Source organism: Aquarana catesbeiana, linkage group LG03 (assembly GCF_042186555.1).
Source record: "Aquarana catesbeiana isolate 2022-GZ linkage group LG03, ASM4218655v1, whole genome shotgun sequence".
In the NCBI taxonomy this organism is placed as follows: domain Eukaryota; kingdom Metazoa; phylum Chordata; class Amphibia; order Anura; family Ranidae; genus Aquarana; species Aquarana catesbeiana.
In genome coordinates, this window is record NC_133326.1 from 250,179,199 (window position 1) to 250,195,512 (window position 16,314).

Here is a 16,314-nt window from a genome sequence, read left to right on the forward strand (position 1 = left end):
TCTGTGTCAATAAACGCAGCAGCAGGACACAGGAGCGCGCCCGCACAAGTGCCCAGAGGGAGAGCGGCTCTCCAACAGGGCACTCGAGAAGAGGAGGAGCCAGGAGCACAGCTGAGGGACCTCAGAAGAGGAGGATCGGGGCCACTCTGTGCAAAACCAACTGCACAGAGGAGGTAAGTATGACATGTTTGTTTAAAAAAACACCCACCTTTAGATATCCTTTAATGCTGGTGTGTGTACTCCTGACCTGTTAATGGTGAGCTATAAACTCCTGACCTGTAATGCTGGACTATATACTCCTGACCTGTGAATGCTGGGCTGTATACTCTGGGCCTGTTAATAGTGAGCTGTTAAGACCTGTTAATGCTGGGCTGTATACTCCGGACCTGTTGATGGTGAGCTATATACTCCTGACCTGTAATGCTGGGCTATGTACTCCTAATCAGTGAATGCTGGGCTATATACTTCTGACCTGTTAATGCTGGGATATATACTCCTGACCTGTTAATGCTGGGCTGTATACTCCTAATCTGTTAATGCTGGGCTGTATACTCCTGACCTGTTAATGCTGGGCTGTATACTCCTAATCTGTTAATGCTGGGCTGTATACTCCTGACCTGTTAATGCTGAGCTATATACTCCTGATCTGTTAATGCTGGGCTGTATACTCCTGACCTGTTAATGCTGAGCTATATACTCCTGATCTGTTAATGCTGAGCTATATACTCCTGACCTGTAATGCTGGGCTATATACACCTGATCTGTGAATGCTGGGCTATATACTTCAGATCTGTAATGTTGAGCTATATACTCCTGATCTGTGAATGCTGGGCTATATACTTCTGACCTGTAATGCTGGGCTATATACTCCTGATCTGTGAATGCTGGGCTATATACTTCAGATCTGTAATGCTCAGCTATACACTCCTGATCTGTGAATGCTGAGCTATATACTTCTGACCTGTAATGCTGGGCTATATACTCCTGATCTGTGAATGCTGGTCTATATACTTCTGACCTGTAATGCTGGGCTATATAGTCCTAACCTGTGAACTTTAGTTACTCCTGACTTGGATAAGTTCATATTTTTACATTAACATTTGTATTATTATATTTTTTTAAGGGCCAGTTCACAAAAGAATGTGGTGCGCAGGAAACATGCATTCCCGCACTGCCGGTGAGCAAATACAGATCGCAAATGCAGTGCATTTGTGGGCACCATATTGCATGGTTTTGCAGTACTATGCTGTTTGCTGCAGTGTGCTGTTAAAAGTAATGCATGCATTACTTTTTCTGCATTCTAGTGTGATCTGCAGCCCATTCAAATTATTGGGCTGTCAAAATGCACCACACGGGGAAAACGTGGGAAATGCACAGGAGTGTATTCCGCAGTACTGTGTGATCCCGGAGTGAATTGGCCCCAAGTTTTCTTCAAAACGGCCTTACTTTTTAATTGTGCCCGGTGATCTTTGATTTCTCCCATGTTGTTCAGGTAGATCTCCACCACTTTAAGGTTGCCTACCCCTGGTCTAAACAGACCCCTGAGGTCTCACTTTTGAGACAGAGAAAGGGACTGAGGACAAAGCTTCCCCAGTCCCCCTCTCTGCAGCCTCAGCTGCACTGGACAGTGAAGAAATGGGAAGTGCTCTGTGCTGAGTGGCATTGTTTACTATGCTTCGGTTAAGAATGAACACAGGGGCCACTGGTACAGATCACTCACGATGTTCATTCAGAAAAGGAAGGGGCTGGTAAATGAAATATTTAGCTGGCAGCACTGCAGGGGGAGACAGGGGGCGCCAGGAAGCAGGAGAAATCTGTACCACACGGGGTGATTTGGGTGTGCCTAGAAACCCCTGGCATACCCTGTGTGTACACCTATGTATATAGCTTTCATAATGGTATCACATAGCACTGCATAAGAAATCCTAATAAACAGACTATAAATAAGCATTGACATTATGTTAAAACAGTTTTTAGATGGTAATAAAGGTCATTACTTACACAAATAGTACAATTCCTGTATTTGCCAAAGCAAACGCTAAACCGAGGATTCCGCTGCCCATAATAGCATTACTCAAGTTAAACACAGACATTCCAATAGAAGTTGTGCCCGGACTCTGTGAACAAGTAATGCTTGCAATTAATAAAAGTACTTGTCTGTTTATATACAGGTATATTATAAATAAAATATCATACATATGCTTTAATGCCGAGTAGAGATAAAATCATATCCGAACCAGATTGGCTGCTATCATGAACAACAGTTACAGACAAGTAAAAAAGTAAGTACATCCCATTGAAATTGTTGACTTTTTCAACATATTTGAACAAATGACATTAGATCCCCATTTAAACCTGAATAAAAGGCAAATGGTCATTTTCAGCAATTTTTAAAATAAAAATAAATGTAATGGTGTAGTGTTGAAAAAGTAAGTACACCCCTGGCATCAAAAGCTGGTATTGCCCATGTAGCACACTCCTAGCATAGGATGCTAGGACATTTTCATTTTTGGCTCTTTCAGCAGTCAAGGGAGCAGTGATTGTTTGCCCTGGTCTGTTCAGGGTTACACAGGCTTTGACAGAGCTTTACTGCTTACCCCTGCTTCTGGAAGAAGTTTCCAGAATATGAGGCTGGGAGAGTCAGATGACCAGTGTGAATATTTATCATGCCCTAGTTAATCCCTGGGGGAAGTGTCCAGAAGGTGGCTGGGGAGGTTATAATTAGCATGGAGCCCTCCAGAGATTGTTCTTTTCTCTTACAGGGAGGGTTCCAGAGCCTCTGGGACTGCTGCCCCCCCCCCCCCCCCGAGGCAGCCTGTGGACTGTAGCTGTTCTTTGAGGCCTCAGCTGTGGCAGAGCTGCAAACCTAAAATTACCGTCTGAGGAGCTGGCTGTAGGACTTCACCATAACAGATCTGGTCTGGAGAAGGATTGTCTCCCTCACTGGGCTGTGTCCAGAGGAAGCTGGAAGGTGTGCAGCTGTCCTAGAGACTTGGGAGTCCTGAACTTGAATCATGATTCCTGGTGACTGTGTGCTTTTGGTATGTAAGTGCTAGAGGTAGCTATGGACTGAGACAGCTCTAAAAGGGTCTTAGATTACTGGCCATTCCCCTGTGTCCCCAGTGGAACCTGTGTATGCAAGCCTACTGAAGAGTGTCCTGTTACCGTGCAATCGTTTTGGAGTATCCCATGCCCAAACCCCTCTCCTGTTTAAAGTTCTTCAAGCAATACATTTCAAAAAGATGATATCCCCTATGCCACGTACACACGAGCGGACTTCTCGTCGAACTGAAGTCCGAAGGACTTTTCGACGGAGTTCCGACAAAACGGACTTTCCTACACACGATCACACCAAAGTCCGATCCTTTCGAACGTGATGACGTACGACCGGACTAAAAAAAGGAGGTTCAATAGCCAGTAGCCAATAGCTGCCCTTGCGTCGTTTTCGGTCCGTCGGACTAGCATACAGACAAACATTTTTTTCAATAGGGATCGAGTCCGACGGAAAGATTTGAAACATGTTCTATTTCTAGGTCCGTCGGAATTTTAGACAGAAAAGGTCCGATGAAGGTCCGATGAAGCCCACACACGATCGGAATGTCTGACGGAATCGTTCCGTCAGACCTTTTCTACCAGAAAGTCCGCTCATGTGTACGCGGCACTAGACAGACTTATTGGAGCTGGTGTGCAGGGACTGTGGTGTTTGTGGTGGTGCTTGTGGTGGTGCTTGTGGTGCTGGACCGCCTCTGTACTATTTGGAAAGAACCAGCTATTACTAGTGGCACCTATAGGAGTAGCACTACACCCCTATTATAAGAAGTGGATTCTTGTAAGTGTTTTGCATAACTGTACCAGTCTCTGACACCAATTCAGTCACATTTTTTGTCCACTCCTTCATGCAAAAATCCTTCAGTTTGAAGGGTTTATGGGTTTCCTAGGATGAACTGCCTGTTAAAGCCCCACGACATTTCAATAGGATTAAAATAAGTGCTTTGAAGAGTGCAGTCCATAATCTTCAATTTGCTTCTTTTTGAGTATGGTAGATTTGAGAGCGTGATTTGAATCATTATCTTGTTAAAAGATCCATTTTCATTTCAAATTCAACTTTCAGACAGATGGTCCCACATTCTCATTCAGCACACTTTGATATAAAGCATGATTCATAGTTGACATGATGACTGCAAGCTCTCCTGGCCCTGAACCAGCAAAGCAACCCCAAACCATAACATTTCCGCTTACATGAATGCCTCCCTGTTCTAATGTTTTCCTGTTCAAATTTTGAAACATTTTCCTTAGTTGGGGATACAGCTGGGAAGGATTGGAACCTCTGTCAGGTTTTTACTACTATCTGGGGCTCTGTTAGAGAATGTACCTTTACACTCACTTAGGCTGGCCATACAGGGAGCAAATTTCTTACCTGCAACCACGGGTTGCAGGAAAGAAATTTGCTCTATCCCCCCATCAACACAGATAGTGCTAATGCGGGAATTCTTTCAGCCGGGCCATTGTCTTCTACTGATGAGGGGCAGGGAAGGGCGGGGGAGCCGTCCCAGCCGAGAGAAGACAGTAATTATCGCTAGCAGCTATAGAAACCGCTAGCAATAATCGCAAGATAATCTAGCAGACTGGTTGTACCCAAGTTGATCGATCGATCAACTTGGAACATTCAGCCTGCCCATTAAAGGTTCGAATCTCAGACGGTTCCTCCTAAGCCGGCCAAGATTCAGGCCGTGTAGGTGAGAAAAGTTTTACCAGACAGGAAGTGAGATAAAATCTCCAACAGCAACAAAGAAATACACATAATATAGAAATAATAGAAATACATCCTTAAGGATGGACCCAGGATCACAAAGCAAATGACCTCAGGCTTTGAATTATGATTGGCGAGGAGGAGAGGGGTCAGAGATGCTGCCATAGCGCAAGGATCTATAAGATCCGCAGCACTTAGATTTGCGGCGGCCCAGTACAAAGCTATACTACTCGGGCATGTGAACAATGTTTTTAAGACCCTGAAGACAGTATGCATGAATAGAGGTTTGCAGGTGAGGCCAAGGCATATTTACTGATCCGAAGCTCGAAAGGCTCTCCTCAAAGGCCGGGGGAGGGCCTGGATAGCTGGCGTGGGACCCTTGAAGAGGAGGATCAGGGCTAATCTGTGCAAAACCATTACACAGAGCAGGTAATTATAACTTGTTTGTTATTTTAAAGAAAAAAAGTAAGGTTTTAAAATCACCTTACTTTTTTATATTTGTACGAGTCAAATGACAACACTCATTAGTAAATATATCATTATTTATGCATACATGTTAGCATGACTGGGTGGACGTGTGTGTCTATTTTATAGGAAAATTCTCTAGTTAGCTCTAATTTCTCCAGGCACAACTTAATTTCCATGCAAGTAGAAAGAATATGGCAACTTGAATATTAACTAGGGTTCAGTTTAATATATGCTATTGATTTTTAAAATGTAATTACAATGTAGAAGATGTTTATTACATTTACATTAAACATTAAATCAATTTTATTGATTCATTTGGCACAGATTTCAAAGTGGAATAACTGTTTTTAGTTAGGAATGTTATGGTACATCAAATGTTATATTTAATGAAAAGTTTCAAAGATTATTATGGTAATATTACTATTTTGTTTTACCCTAGGTTCACATATCTGCATTTTGTGCGGGCCAGGTTTGCGCGGGCAAGGCAATCCATTCAAATGAATAGGCCGCTGTACCTGCGTTTCTGAAAAAAAGGGTACATGCACCTTTTCCAAAACGCGGCCGCAGGGAAATCACATGGTCTTTTTGACCATATGATTTCCCTGCGGTTCCTGCACCCGTAAATGTGCTGCATGCTCAGAACGAATGCCAGCCCTCTAAACCACCCCAAACTGCCCTATAACACCCCCAAACTGACCTATACCACCCCAAACTGACCTATACCACCCCTATAGTACCCCAAACTGACCTATACCACCCCAAACTGACCTATACCCCCCATACTACCCCAAACTGACCTATACCACCCCAAACTGCCCTATATCATCCCAACCTGCCCTATACCACCCCAACCTGCCCTATATCACCCTAACCTCCCTATACTACCCTAACGTGCCATTATACCACCCTTTACAATAATTTACAAAAACCGGTTTGGGGTGCGCCCCCTGACCGTGCGCTGCTTGCTGGGCGGTGGGCAGGATACACAAGGGGGGGTGACACAATGTTTTACTGCACCAGGTGACACCAATCCTTATGACACCACTGAGCAGAACAGTAAAACTGAATTGCTTTGCAGATGTACATGGCCATAGAAGAGTATTTTTCCAAATAGCCTCTAGTTCTAATGCGCATGTTTGTATGCTATAAAAACGGCAATTAATATATATAATGTTACACCACTAACAGATGCTAAATAGTATGCAAATAATAAGTAGCTAAATATAGGCTTACATAATCATCGCAGGATTTCTTTTTTTCAAGGTGGCTGTTTGTAAGACTTCTTCTACTTTCACGGTCAGCAATAAATTTACTGCAAAGAGGGAAAATATGCATTATTATATATGACATAGGCATCTCTTTCCTGCATTGCATAAAAAAAGATTAAAGTTTTTGGCCATTTTTTAATGGACGGAATAAAGATAAGTTAATGTACAATAAAAGGCAAAACTTTTTTTTTTTTTTTTTTTTTTAGACAGAATGGAAATGGATTAGAAAACCCTGACAGTTTTTATTGCTGTCTGTGTATGTATTAGGAAGATTAATTCTCTCTATTTGTCATGTTTAAAAGAAAATGCCAAATTTTGTCCCCGGAAAAGTAACAGAGAGGAAATCTAGTTCTAGTGACCTGGGGGGCCCCAAGGGATTCTCTTAATTTGCAGGGATTACCTCTCACATATTTTGGCTATGGTACAGGAAGTGAAGGGAAATCCCCCCAATTGGACACAGATTACACAAAATAAACTGACAGGGGTTATGACCCTGCCTTACTATATCCAAAATGGATAAAAACGGAAAATTGTATCATACTTACCGTAATTTTCCTTTCCTGGTGCCTTTCCATGGCAGCATACCTGTCATAAGCTCTGCCCCAGGCTCCTCCTCTCAGGATAGTGAATATATTATAAAAGCATGCATGCTGCCATGGATAGACACCAGGAAAGGAAAATTACGGTAAGTATGATACAATTTTCCATTTTCCTGGTGCCTCCATGGCAGCATACCTGTGATTCAATAAATAGCTGAAAAACTGGGTGGGTAATGCTCATAAAGAAATTTTATTACGTAAACATAAGAGCTGATTCAATTGTCCTTCTTCCGAACTCCACGGAAGTGAGTGCTCCTGGATCAATTCTATAATGTCGCATGAATGTGTTTGGAGAAGACCAGGTAGCCGCTCTGCAAATCGTCTCCAGAGAGACATTCACCCTTGTCGCCCAAGATGAAGAAACTGCTCTCATTGAGTGGGCTTTAACTGCCAGAGGATCCAGCCCTCTAGCCCTATATGTCCTTTGGATCAGTCTGCAAATCCAGGAGGCAATCATTCTTGAGGCTGCTTCCTTCCCTCTATTCTTGCCCCACAGTAGAATGAATAGTTTATTTGATGCCCTGAAGGACGCTGTAGCCTGAAGGTAACATCTTAGAACTCTGGACACGTCTAATTCGTGTAAAGACCCTGACTGTGGATCTGGAAAGGTAGGTAGAGCCCAAGCTTCCGCGAGAGTGGATCAGGAAGACACCTTAGGCACAAATCCTTGAACTGTCTGAAGCTCCACTCTGTCTGGGAAGAAGGATATATGCTCATCCTCTGCCCCAATGCTTGTAGCTCCGAGGCTCTTTTACCTGAAGTCACCGCAATCAAAAAGGCAGTCTAGAGCGTCAGATTCCACAGAGAAGAAGATTCTGATGGGGCAAAAGGATACGTTGTCAGAGTGTCCAATACCACAGACAGATCCCAAGCAGGAAAAGCACGTTTTACTTTCCGCCTAATCTTCTTAACTGCTCTGAGGAATTGGATGATAAGAATGTCTTCTGCCCATCTTTTGTGTGGCTGCCAAAATGGCTGCCACCTGAACCTTCAGGGAACTTAGACTGAGACCAAGGTTCAGGCCTGCTTGTAGAAAATCTAAGAGCAGCAAAGAAGAAGGGACCGCGGGGTCTGAACACCTGCTGGCTGCAAACATTTTGAATTTATTCCAGATCTTGGTGTATACACAATTTGTGGATGGTTTTCTGGCCTTCAGCAGTGTAGAAATTACTTCCGATGAGCAACACAGGGATTGGAATTTTTGCCTCTCAACATCCAAACATGAAGATTCAGTTTGTGGGGTTGCTGGGTGTACAAATCTCCCTTGTGTGAGAAGCCGAGGTAAGATCGGAATCTTGAAGGGATGACAAGTGCTGAGGTGCACTGCCCAGGGAAACCACGCCCTCCTTGGCCAGTATGGGACAATTGCCACCACTCCGATTGACTCTTTCAGAAATCTGAGGAGGAATCTCAAGATTAGAGGTTTGGGGGGGAACGCATAAGCTGTCCTGCATTGCCATGAACTCAACAGGGCATCCACTGATTCATTCTGCCCGGGGATTAGGCAGACGTGAAAGGAACCTTGGTAATTTGGCATTCTCTGTTGAGGCAAAGAGATCGATTTCTGGGGGGTTCTGGAGACCCATGATCCAGCTGAATATTGAGGGGTGAAGGGACCATTCGTTGCTGTCTTGAAAGTTCTGGGACAGATAATTCGCCTCCTCGTCCAGGTGGCCCGGAAGGTAGACTGCCTTTAGCTCCAGAAGGTTCCTTTCTGCCCACAGCATAATGGGCTCCACTTCCTTCAACAAAAGGATGCTGTGAGATTCCCCCTGTCATTGGATATACGACACTGCCGCTCTGTTGTCCAAGCGTAACAGGACCAGCGTTTGTAGTAGATGGTTCCCCAGACTCACTAGGGCTAGATAGGCTACCCGTATCTCCAGGACGTTCGAGACTATTTCCGCCGTGGGAAAGTCCCACTTCCCCTGCACCGTGAGATGATCGCAGTGGGCTCCCCAGCCACTTGAACTTGCATCGGTAGTAAGTATGGTCCAAGAGTGGCACTGCAGATGACGTGGCTTCGAGATCAGATCTTTCTTTGTCAACCATAGAAGACTTCTCTTCATGAGGATCGAGATGAATATCCACTGATGCAACGACTGTTTCTTCCACTGTGACAGGAAGCCTACTTTAAAAAACCTTAGGTGCCAATGGGCCCAAGGCAGCATCTGGATACAAGGCGACATAGTCCCGATTAAACTCATACAACCTGATACAGATAGGTGGGACAGTGATCTGACATGCATCATCTTCTGGGAAATAGCCGCCACTTTCTGGGGAGGAAGACACACTGTTCCGATCGAGGTGTTGAACAAGGCTACTAGGTAGATCATTGTCTGGGTTGGTGTAAGAAGACTCTTCTCCCAATTCACTAACCAACTGAATTTTGCCAGGGTGGACAGCAAGATTTTCTTGTGCTCCAGAAGCTGTTCCGGGCTGGGAGCTAGTAACAAGATGTCATCCAGGTAATGAAAAAATCTCAGCCCTCTCTCCCTTAGAGGGGCTAGAACTGCAATTAGGATCTTCGAGAATACCCTCGGGGAGGCGCAGAGGCCGAAGGGGAGACACTGGAACTGAAGATGCGTGTGCCCTACTGCCACCCTTAGATATTTTTGGAAGGCAGGGAGGATAGGCACGTGGAAGTAGGCATCTTGGAGAATGACTGAGATCATCCAATCTCCCGGTTGTACCATCTGGATGATCGTTTGCAAGGATTCCATCCTGAAGGTGTCTAGATGAATGAAATGATTCAGTTGTTTTAAATCTACCACCGGTCTCCAATACCCATCCTTTTTGGGGATTAGAAAAAGGGTTGAATAGAACCCTGTGAACCTCTCGGAGGGAGGGACAGGGACTACCACTTGCTGGACCTGTAATAGGAGTAGAAACTTTTGCAGTGCTTCTGATTTCTGCGGTGAGACCGGAATTCTTGTTAGGGCAAACAAATCTTGCAGGGGATGATTTGAGAACGTCCAGAAATGCCCAAAACGGACGGTGGATACCGCTCAAGGATCTTTGCAATGGTTGGCCCAGACCTCGGAGAAGCGGATTAGCCTGACTCCGACCGGAATCCCCTGGGGTGGCCTTGTGTCAAAAGGGTTTTGCTCCATCCTGGGAGTTGGGAATACTCCTCTGTTTACTAGACTTTAAGAAGGTGGCTTAAGTGCTTCTCCAGTTCCTTTTAGGATCTCTATTTTGACGGAACTGAGAGAAATTCCTATTACTGGAAGATTGAAACTTCGAAGGAAAAAACAGAGAATGTCTCATCCTTTTGTCTTGAGGGAGTAAACCTGACATTCTCCCAGTTACCCAGAAGATCGCCTTTTCAAGTCTATCCCCAAAAAGTGCCTTTTCATTAAAGGAGATTCTGCACCAATTCTGCTTAGAGGCTGCATCAGCCGCCCATGGTTTTAGCCACAAGGCCCGTTTGGCCATAATTGTATGCAACATGGCTCTAGCCGAAAACCTTATTGCATTGATGGCCGCTTCCCCCCACAAAATCAGCTGAGATCTTGAGCTCTTCCAGTGCTTTAATGATATCATCTTTTGGGACATCTTGTCTGATGGCCACCTCTATGTTTTCCGTCCTGACTCTAATAGCGTACGAGACTGATGTCAATGCCACTGCTGGCCTGCAGGCGCCTTTGGCTGACTGGTAGGCCTTTGTAAGGTCTGAATCAATGTGCCCATCTAAAGGATCCGTAAAGGAGGCTGAGTCCTCCATTGGCAAGGTGATGTTCTTGGCTAGGCGAACAACTGCAGCGTCAACCACCAGGGAGGTGTCCAAAAGAGCTGAGTCTGACTTGGCTAAAGGGTAAAGCTTATGCAAACGGTTCAAGGAAAAACGCTTCTCTGTCTTTTTTCCATTCATCCATGATGAGGTCCTTCACTTCCTCCATAAGCGGGAAAAAGGAAAGTCTTTTCTTCAAAAAAGGAAAATAAGACCTCGACTTCTTAGGAGGTTCCTCGACCTCCTCCCAGCCTATAGCCTGCTTTACTGCTGACACAAATGGCTGGACTAAAGAAAAACTGAACCCCAACGGGTCAGTCTCATCCGCTGAATCTTCTGACTCATTCTTTTCCCCTCCAGTTGTAGGAGGAGGTACTGATGCGGACAACGCAGAACCGGTGGCAGAGGGACCTGGGAGCACTACATCTGCAGTCACCTCCTGCACTCCTGTCACAATTTGCTGGGGAAGTGTTGATCCCAATAGTTCTGCTAGTGAGTCCTTAACGACTTTTTTTAAAGATCTGTAACTTGCTGAGCTTCAGCCTCCCCTTGAGCGGCATAGCTTTGAAAACAATCCTTGCAGACTAGTTTATCTGCCATAGGAATAGCACCGCAAGCCTGACACTTTCTTGAACTTTCTCGTCTGGGAGAATTTGTCGATCGATGTCTTTTGGAAGAAGATCTCTCATCAGAATGACGTCGTGATCTAGACGATTGACTGCATTCAGGGCTTGGATGGGAAGGACCTCCATGATGGCCAGAAGTCCTGTTAGACTTATCTTGGCATATAGGGCTGAAACAAAAGGTAACAGCGTAAAAGCACTCTTTTTCTTAAAAAAAATAATTTTTCTTTTTTTTATTTATTTTTTTTGTTTTTTTCATGAACCAAAGTGCATGTCCTTACCTAAGCAAACAAGGGTCTTGATCTGACGGCGGCTGACTCATTGCTGTGGGGGCAGACAGTAGCAGCTTAGAAGAAAGGACAGAAAGCACACTAGCAAGAAAAAGAGGGGAAGACAAAAAAAGAAGAGAAAAGATTTCAGATATACACCATGCTATGGCTCAGAGCGCCATCCACACAAAAAAATACCTTAAACAAAATATTTCCTCCCCTTACTATACCTTCCCTCTATTTTCCTTTTCTCTCTTCTCTTTTTTTTTTTACAACCATTGAAAAAAAAGAATTTTCACCTACCAGAGCACATTAGACTGAGGACATGCAGGAGCACTCAGCACAGACAACCTGTTGCACCAAAGCAGGCTGCCATACCAATCACCCCTCCTCCTTAAATAGGACAAGGGGAGGAGAAAGGAGGGTGTGGACATAGTCTAATGCCCACCCTACCCATCCTCCCACAGTGAAGGCTAAAGCCTAAGCCGATTCCCTCAAGGAAGATGGCGCCAGGGTCCTCAGCCCATTGCGCATGCGCCGTACTGCGGCAGATGACACCCACGTCCCACCCACAGTCTTCAATTTGTGGAGACAATGAGGGAACCGACGGCGACGCGCTCTCCCAGCATGCTTAGCCACAAATGTGATTGGCTGAGAAATTATGTCTATTCACAACCTGAACTCACTGTGGTCTTGTCATTCTAATGCCAAAGGCAGCAGTGCCACCTATTGACCGAAGAGAGAAATGCATCAGATTTAGGCTTAAGGCAAAAAAGTCAGAGGATACAACTACCAATTAGCCAGGCTAATTACCGCCTAGCATAACTAAATTTGTTAGCAACCCTGCCTAATACCAGGGTGCTACATCCTCCCCCTGCCAAGGGAAACTATGTCTTGGAGTTTGCAGAAAAAAAAAAATACTCTCAAGCCTGGGAGTGGATGTCCAGGCAAAAACTGGGAAAGGTGGGGTAATAGGAAAAGACAAACAAAGTAACAATACATGTGGTGTACCACATGAAGTAGGTTTACATAACATATGTAGAAAAGCAAGTGGCAGTTCACACAAGGGCAGATAAATAGAAGACAGTATTTACAGTTTTACGTGTGGCATACCACCCGAACAAGTGAGGGAAAAATACAATAACAGTAGCCTTATATCCTAACTATCTATCTACTATATACACCTGTAAAGAACAGAAAGTTTAGCATTGTTATACAAGCTGCGGTCAATGTCTCTCCTTAGCCAAGGAAGACGCGATGGGTGATGTAACACCCGAGAGAGTAGAAAACAGAGCATAGAAACACATCCTATTCCTAAAGCAATACAGTGCAATATGTACAAAAGTGAAGTTTGTTCACTCTCAGCCGAGAGCAACAAAGTGGTGCAAAAATCAACGCAGTGATAGCTCAATATACATTTATATACTTTAGCAATGACTATACCTAAACGTATGTACAGTTGAAAATGGGCCCCACCCCCTTGAGGGTGCCACCTCTTTTCCATAGCGATATTGGAAAATAACTTTTACTTATCAATCCACATTGACCAAACCAAATATTAGCAAAGCTGCAATAAAGACTCACTCAGGTTGGCACTCTCACGCCACTTAGTGGTCAGTGTCAGAGAACAGTCCTTGTGTGAATTTAATTCAGTAATCTGAGTTTCAAGGTGAGAACTTGCTCTTTTTGCCACAGCATATCCTACCTAACTAAATAAACACCCCCAGTGTCCTTGGAGCCCCAAGTCCATCAATCTTCCCACTGGAAGTGCAACAACACAGCAACAACTTTGCCCAGCAGTTTCCCCCCTTCATAGGGACAACTCCGGGCACAGGGTGCATGGCTGTATACAAACAGCACTTTAGCTATGCCAATATGCAAGGGACCATGTAATAATTCTTGAAGAACCATCCATCTTCTTGGTCAACAGGGTCCCCTTGCAATGTTAGGATATCCCAGTCTGTCCTTAGCACAGCCGGGGACTGAGAATAATTTTCCTCATTAATGAAGAACAAGACATGCTAAAGTCGCTCAACTTCAAATCAGCATGTCACTTTTCAGAGGGAGGCACACTGTAAATTTCCATGCACAGGCCAGCATGACTCTTGTGGAGCACTCTCTGCAACTGCTGGAATTTAGGAACACAGTCCAGCAGAACAGCACGGGAAAGAATGTCCCCGTATCAGCATTTTTCAAGTGTGGAGTAACTTCAGGCAAAGTCAACACAACTCCACTAGCACACTTTGTAATCCACTTTGGTCAAGATGAACTTGTCACAGGCTTTCAATAGCTGAATGGTGTTACTAATAGCAACAAGGATCAAGTAGTTGAACAGACTTTCCAGATGCTCCAATAGTGGTGAGGCAAGGTTGCCCATTAACTTGATTAGACTTCCGAGCAATGACACAGTCTGGGTAACTCAGCAACCATAATCCCAGGTTAGTGACAATAGGATTCTTGGCCCCTGCCACAGGCCGTAAGCACAGAGCGAACATAATATGGACGATACATTCCTTAGCCTCTGCCATGGGCTACACATAGCTTTTCCTTCTCTTCTGAAACTTGCTCGACAGAAAACATAAGATGTAGATGCAGACAACCTCAGGCCTAATGCTGGAGGCTTGGATAGTAATAAGAACTTCCTCCTCTGTAGGCTCACACTGTTCCTCAGCATCAATTTCAGACCATCTCTCAGGCCACAACATAGTATTCGAAATATAGTTCAGAGATCCAATCAGACAGAATATTGGAATCTGATTCAGTGGAATACTCTTCGGCCAGGAGCAAGTTGAGTTTTGAACTAACATCAGCAGTCTTTTCAAACTCTGCTCCTTTAGTGGCCACAGGTTTTACAGTCCCCACAGGCACACTGCACTCACTCGCATCAGGCTTACCAGGTTCGGTTGTCTTCTCCCCATGAGGTTTCATCATCAGAGAACACAGATGGGCCCAACCACAACCCCGGGAGTTAACTGGGATACCTGACTTTGGAGCAGCTACAATGGTTGAAGGAGCAGCCACTTCAGTAAGCCGAGCGACAGCAGCAGGGTTCTCAGGAGCTTCCTGAGCTGGAATGGCCACACACTTGTCCCAATTCATTTGTAGTTACCATGGGGGTTGATCGATGCCTGGAGCATAGACTTTCCAGTCCGACATCGAGACTCCGAACTGCACCATACTCTCCGCTTGATACCAGTATAGCAACACATATACTGGTAATGGGGGTAAACACAGCAGCATCTCCTTCTCCTCCCCTGCAGAGCGACTGCTCCTCCCCCTGCCAAGGGATTGGCCCACATGCTCCCCAGGAACTTCAGCGCCCGCCTCTTTCCTCACGCGACGCGCCAAATCTTTAATGGAGTCTGCCTTAACCCCTGCAGCACTGGAGTAAAGTGACAAAAGACCAGGCTGACACTCACCCATGAGCAATGAGACACGTTGGTTCTTCTCCACATAGTTGAAATGGATAATAACACAGTCTATGCAGAATAAAGATGTTACTTTCCAACTTTCCACGGAGCCAGACAAAATCCTGATGTAGCTGTAGCTGGTTGCTAGGGACGACCACTGCAGGAATAACCCGCTGTACACTCCAAGCGTCACCTACGCTACCTGCTGGGTCCCAGGCTTAGCTCTTAGCTAACCCGCTGATTACTCTTCAAGTGTCACCCACGCTCACCCTCTGGGTCCCTGACTTGAAAGCTGAAACTTTCCCAACTTGTTCACTTTCCCCGGCTAGTGTAAAAGGCTGCTCTGGTACTTCTTCAGACTTCACAAATATGGCCTCTGATAACAGGAGTAGTTGTCCCTTAATAGCAACGGTGTCCCCTTTATCTCTGACCTCTGGTTCTCACTTGCCTCTGGTAACAGGAGTGGTCATCCCATGTGGCAACTGCTTCTCCTTCACCTCTGGCAACACTCGGTTCACCGTCCGGCTGAACCTCTGCAACGATCAGGTTCCCCTCGGGATGAGCCTCTACACACATGGCTAGGCCTCAGGCTTAGGCCTAACCTTCAGCAGCTGCTTCACATACAGCCCTCGGGCCTCAGCCTGGGACTAAAAGAACACTGATCACTTGATTCATTCCCCTTAAATAGACTCTCCCAGCATGCTTAGCCACAAATATGATTGGCTGAGAAATTATGTCTATTCACAACCTGAACTCACTGTGGTCTTGTCATTCTAATGCCAAAGGCAGCAGTGCCACCTATTGACAGAAGAGAGAATGCACCAGATTCAGGCTTAAGGCAAAAAAGTCAGAGGATACAACTACTAATTAGCCAGGCTAATTACCGCCTAGCATAACTAAATTTGTTAGCAAACCTGCCTAATACCAGGGTGCTACACACAGGATTGGATATTCTTTGCAAAGTGAAGCTTTACCGTATTTACTAAGCTCTGGAGCAACTGCACTTACAGAGTACATCTGCACTATGAAAAGTGCACAGTCCATTTGCCCTTAGTAAATCAACCCCATTATGTTATACATCTTACTTGGTTATATACATTTAAAGTTGGATATCAGATGATGATCAGATGCAGGCACAACTCAATAGCTACTGAAAGTTAGTTTTAGTTCAGAATGTTATAAAAATTATGCAAG

At 44.9% G+C, this 16,314-nt stretch overlaps 1 protein-coding gene across 2 annotated transcripts in view; it reads right to left on the reverse strand.

The window, feature by feature from the left end:
• SLC38A1 (solute carrier family 38 member 1) overlaps positions 1-16,314 on the reverse strand; it is a 127,865-nt gene that overhangs the window by 65,216 nt on the left and 46,335 nt on the right. The window contains exons 3-5 of one of the 2 annotated variants that reach the window (XM_073619961.1): positions 11,723-11,812; positions 6,452-6,530; positions 2,002-2,117 (exon numbers count right to left, since the gene is read on the reverse strand). In XM_073619961.1, coding sequence (XP_073476062.1) covers positions 2,002-2,117; positions 6,452-6,530; positions 11,723-11,812 — 285 coding nt within the window. The remainder of the gene's footprint in view (positions 1-2,001; positions 2,118-6,451; positions 6,531-11,722; positions 11,813-16,314) is intronic. The other variant, XM_073619962.1, reaches the window with a different exon arrangement.